Genomic DNA, 5,000 nt, shown 5'->3' with positions numbered 1-5,000 from the left:
TGAAAAGTATTTACAAGAATAGTGCGATAAGAATGGTGCAGTGTGCAGTGTTTGATGTCAGTGGGGGTCAAGATAACAGTCAGTGCCAGTGGGTCCCGGGCCTCGTTAATGAGACCAACTGCAGTAGGGAAGAAACTGGCTTTGTCGAAACGTAGATATTCATTCAAAGTCATTTTCGTTGAGAAGCATTCAGCGCTGGGTAGAGCGGCAGCCATATCAACAACATTGTCTGATGAAATATTAGATGTAGTTAGTGAGTTGATTGTAGTTATATATAGCTATAAAAGAGATTCAGGATTTTGTAAAAATCTGATTGGCTAAAACTGCGTTCCAAGCATATGAAGTCTAAGATTTTTCTGCTTGTGCTTTCCCCCTAGTGGTCAGCAATGACACATTTAGGCTAGGTAAGGGGACCCTTGGATGATGTCATCAGCATTCGCCAGGTGAAGACAGGTGCATGCTTACAGGTAGGACACCAAGCTGAAATAGTTGTTCAACAAGCTTTGCTTTAAATTTGTTATCGTTTCAATTAGTTGGGAAAGGAAGTTGAGTTCCCGTTAGAACAGTTTCCTTTTGTTTGGGTTGTGGCAACATCCTTTTTTTTCGTTGGGAAATGTTTTACACATTTATTTGTTTTGCTTTGTATCATTGGCGTTAGCCTAGCATGTACAGCTGCAAACATACACGCCCACTCATTCATCCTCAGACACCAACAAGAGCCACGTGGGTCATTTTCTTTACAATGGGAAGCTGCTATTTACACACAACAACCACTAGTTGGCCGCCTTGTAAATTAGCCTGCCTTCTACATAGAAAAAAAATAGCAAAATAGCTTTATACTAGCTTTTCCTCATGTGATTTAGAAAATGTAAGGATACTGGGTGGTAGAACGCACATATCAAGGAAAAGTCATGAAAGAAGGGTCCTGAAATTTGATCGAGTGCAAAGATCTAACAAATAAATTCCTTACAGGGTCAAATGACCCCACCCATGGCTGTTCTAATGTTATATGAAGTGAAGGTTGAATTAAAGTGAACTTCTTGGTGATAGAAAACGGCCTGATAGACAAGATGCCAATGCCAACACATACCTTTTGGTGTATTTGGCTAGGACAGGGTTGAGTCTCCTGTAATAGTTAGGAGAGTAGTTGATGACCTCTTCTGTATCAGCAATTGAGATGTTGACCGTGTCCATCATCTTACGAGTGAAGTAGCTCCAGTCGAACTCCTACACAACCAGATCGAAAGGCAGTGAGGGAGAGAATAGGCCAAACTAGAATACACACACACACACACACACACCCCCGCACACACAGACACATACAGTATTCAATTGAATGGGAAAGTGTGTCCAAACTTTTGACTGGTACTGTACACACACACACACACACACACACACAGACAGGTATGCACTCACAGACACACACACACACACTGCAGGTGTTCTTACTTGTGATTCGACCACCAGGGAGAAGTTTTCATTGAGAACACCCAGTTCCATCTTGTTGTAAAGCAGGACTGGGTTGTTACGGTCCTCTGGAGTATCAGTGGCCTGGCACGGACAGACACAACACGTTAGAGAGAGAGAGAGAGGGAGAGGGAAAGAGAGGGGGAGGGAGAAAGGGGGAAGAGAGGGGTAGAGAGAGAGAGGGAGAGAGAGAAAGAGAGAGAGAGGGGAGAGAGAGAGAGAGAGAGAGAGGGGAGGGGGAGAGAGGGAGGGAGAGAGAGAGAGAGAGAGAGAGAGGGGGAGGGATAGAGAGAAAACATGTACACAGCTTCTCTGTAGCCCCACTTCTACTCACACAATGGGAGATCCTTCACTGTCATAAAATAAACAAATTTCACTCTAATTGGTGCTCTCACCACCCCCTTAAACATACAGCATACGTCATGACCCAGACCCCCCACCATCTTGCATTTCCTACTTAAAAAGATTGGCATCTTCGCCTGCCCAAGAACAAAATTGGCCATTTGACATTTTTCTTTTTCAGGTAATTTCTGTGCTGATACAGTACATACTGTATTATTTGTATAGTATAGTATAGTGGATAGTGTACATAGCCTTTATTTATGTAAACCAGCTCCTTTCCCTTCTTGTTTTTTTGTTTTTTTCTTTCCTAGCACCAGGGGAGCCCCCCCTCCCAAATTTCGTTGTTTGGTACCTGTACTATATCAATGACAATAAAGACCATTCATTCATACATAACATAAGCTGGTCAAAGATACAGTTGTTTGTTAGCTCCCTTAGCTGGTCAAAGATACAGTAGTTTGTTAGCTCTCTTAGCTGGTCACGTTGTCCATGAGAACATTATTATTATTACTTCTGAAAATATCAGGTAAACAGCCCTGAAAGCCCTGTTTCTAGTGATGCAATGCCGAATTCAATTAGTTTTGAATTACACGCCATGTCCTTTAACTGGGTAGAAACATTCAATGGGTTCTGCTCGATTTCCTGCCCCACCTCCCCTAACCCCCCCCCCCACACACACACACACACACACACACACACACACACACACACACACTGTATACTGTTTGCTACACATCAATAAACACACGCACACGCATACTGTACTGAGTACGCACACACACACACACACACACACAAACACACACACACACACACACACACACACACACACACACACACACACACTACAGTGTAGGTCCCATTGGCATCTCCAACAACAACATAACGGTGAGAGAGTCCAGGGGTCTCCTGGCTAGAACTCAGTCTGCCTTGTAAAAGCCAGCAGCGCAGAGCTGTGCAATAAGACAACATATCTGGGTGCTTTTACAAGCAGACCTGTTGATGTGTAAGAGGGTCTGTTAGTGAGTGTCCAGGGCTCGGTTAACACAACAGCTGGAGAAGACTGGAGCCACGCACACCGTGGAGAGGGGAGAGGGGAGAGGGGAGAGAGGAGAGGAGAGAGGAGAGATGAGAGAGGAGAGGGGAGAGGGGAGAGGGGAGAGGGGAGAGGGGAGAGAGAGGAAAGAGGAGAGAGGAGAGAGGAGAGAGGAGAGGGGAGAGGGGAGAGGGGAGAGAGGAGAGAGGAGAGAGGAGAGGGGAGAGAGGAGAGAGGAGAGGGGAAAGGGAGAGGGGAGAGGGGAGAGAGGAGAGAGGAGAGGGGAGAGGGGAGAGAGGAGAGAGGAGAGGGGAGAGAGGAGAGGGGAGAGGGGAGAGGGGAGAGAGGAGAGAGGAGAGGGGAGAGGGGAGAGGGGAGAGAGGCTACAGGTTAGAGAAAGCCAAAAGGGATGCTACACAATTTTTTGTATGGTTGTTGAATGTACACTATGATTGTTGAATGTACACTATGGTTGTTGAATGTATGGTTGTTGGATGTACAGTGTGGTTGTTGAATGTACAGTATGGTTGTTGGATGTACAGTATGGTTGTTGAATGTACACTATGGTTGTTGAATGTACAGTATGGTTGTTGGATGTATGGTTGTTGAGCGTACAGTATGGTTGTTGAATGTACACTATGGTTGTTGAATGTACACTATGGTTGTTGAATGTATGGTTGTTGAATGTACACTATGGTTGTTGAATGTATGGTTGTTGAATGTACACTATGGTTGTTGAATGGATGGTTGTTGAATGTACACTATGGTTGTTGAATGTACACTATGGTTGTTGAATGTATGGTTGTTGAATGTACACTATGGTTGTTGAATGTATGGTTGTTGAATGTACACTATGGTTGTTGAATGTACACTATGTTTGTTGAATGTACACTATGGTTGTTGAATGTATGGTTGTTGAATGTACACTATGGTTGTTGAATGTACACTATGGTTGTTGAATGTATGGTTGTTGAATGTACACTATGGTTGTTGAATGTACACTATGGTTGTTGAATGTATGGTTGTTGAATGTACACTATGGTTGTTGAATGTACACTATGGTTGTTGAATGTACACTATGGTTGTTGAATGTACACTATGGTTGTTGAATGTATGGTTGTTGGATGTACAGTGTGGTTGTTGGATGTACAGTATGGTTGTTGAATGTACAGTATGGTTGTTGGATGTACAGTGTGGTTGTTGAATGTACAGTATGGTTGTTGGATGTACAGTGTGGTTGTTGAATGTACAGTATGGTTGTTGGATGTATGGTTGTTGAATGTTGATAATGTTAATTGATTTTAACACTTTAGTATTGCTAAAACTTATAAGGCACTAATTTGTAGCTTATAAGTGTTTAAGTAGCACCTAATCAGGCAATTCAGAGGTATTACTAGCCATGTATAGTGCTTCAGTACCCTGTACACAATACTTTTCACCCCCTGGCCTTTTTTCTCTTTTTCTTGTGTAACTTAGCAGAATTCAGTCATGTTGTATGTATTTCTTCTATGTTGTGAAATGGGGTCTTTAATCAATACAGTAATGTTTCCCAGACACTGTAACGTTTCATCTGTTTTTACATGGACAATAATGATGCCAAGCACCCCCACTCACAGAGCTTGTTTAAGAGCCTTTTATAATAGATGCCATTTAGCTGACGAAGAGAATACATTTAGCTGACCCTTTTATCAAAAGCGACTTACATTGCAGTGAGTGCATACATTGTTCAGCCTATATGGTCCCAGTGGTAATCAAACCCACAACCTAAGCGTTGTTAGCGCCCTGTTCTACCAACTGAGCCACAGAGGACCACATCGGATCGGATCGGTTCTCGGTATCGGTTGATACCCAAATCTCAGTACTCGGAATAGGTATTGGTGATAACAGCGTGGTATTGGTGCGTTGGTGATGACAGCGTGGCATTGGTGCGTTGGTGATAACAACGTGGTATTGGTGCGTTGGTGATGACAGCGTGGTATTGGTGATGACAGCGTGGTATTGGTGATGAGAGCGTGGTATTGGTGCGCTAGTGATGACAGCGTGGTATTGGTGATGACAGCGTGGTGTTGGTGCGTTGGTGATGACAGCTTGATATTGGTGCGTTGGTGATGACAGCGTGGTGTTGGTGCGTTGGTGATGACAACGTGATATTGGT

The 5,000-nt window shown here is 43.7% G+C and overlaps 1 protein-coding gene across 1 annotated transcript in view; it reads right to left on the bottom strand.

The window, feature by feature from the left end:
• Positions 1-5,000, bottom strand: part of LOC308158509 (neprilysin-like) — a gene marked incomplete at both ends in the record, with an annotated part of 50,168 nt that overhangs the window by 12,716 nt on the left and 32,452 nt on the right. Inside the window, 2 exons of the mRNA XM_080532148.1 lie at positions 1,091-1,227; positions 1,450-1,551. Coding sequence (XP_080388274.1) covers positions 1,091-1,227; positions 1,450-1,551 — 239 coding nt within the window. The remainder of the gene's footprint in view (positions 1-1,090; positions 1,228-1,449; positions 1,552-5,000) is intronic.

Source organism: Nansenia antarctica (assembly GCF_963989245.1).
Source record: "Nansenia antarctica genome assembly, chromosome: 5".
Lineage (NCBI taxonomy): Eukaryota > Metazoa > Chordata > Actinopteri > Argentiniformes > Microstomatidae > Nansenia > Nansenia antarctica.
Note: the sequence above shows the minus strand (reverse complement) of the source record. Positions and strands in the feature narration are given on the sequence as shown.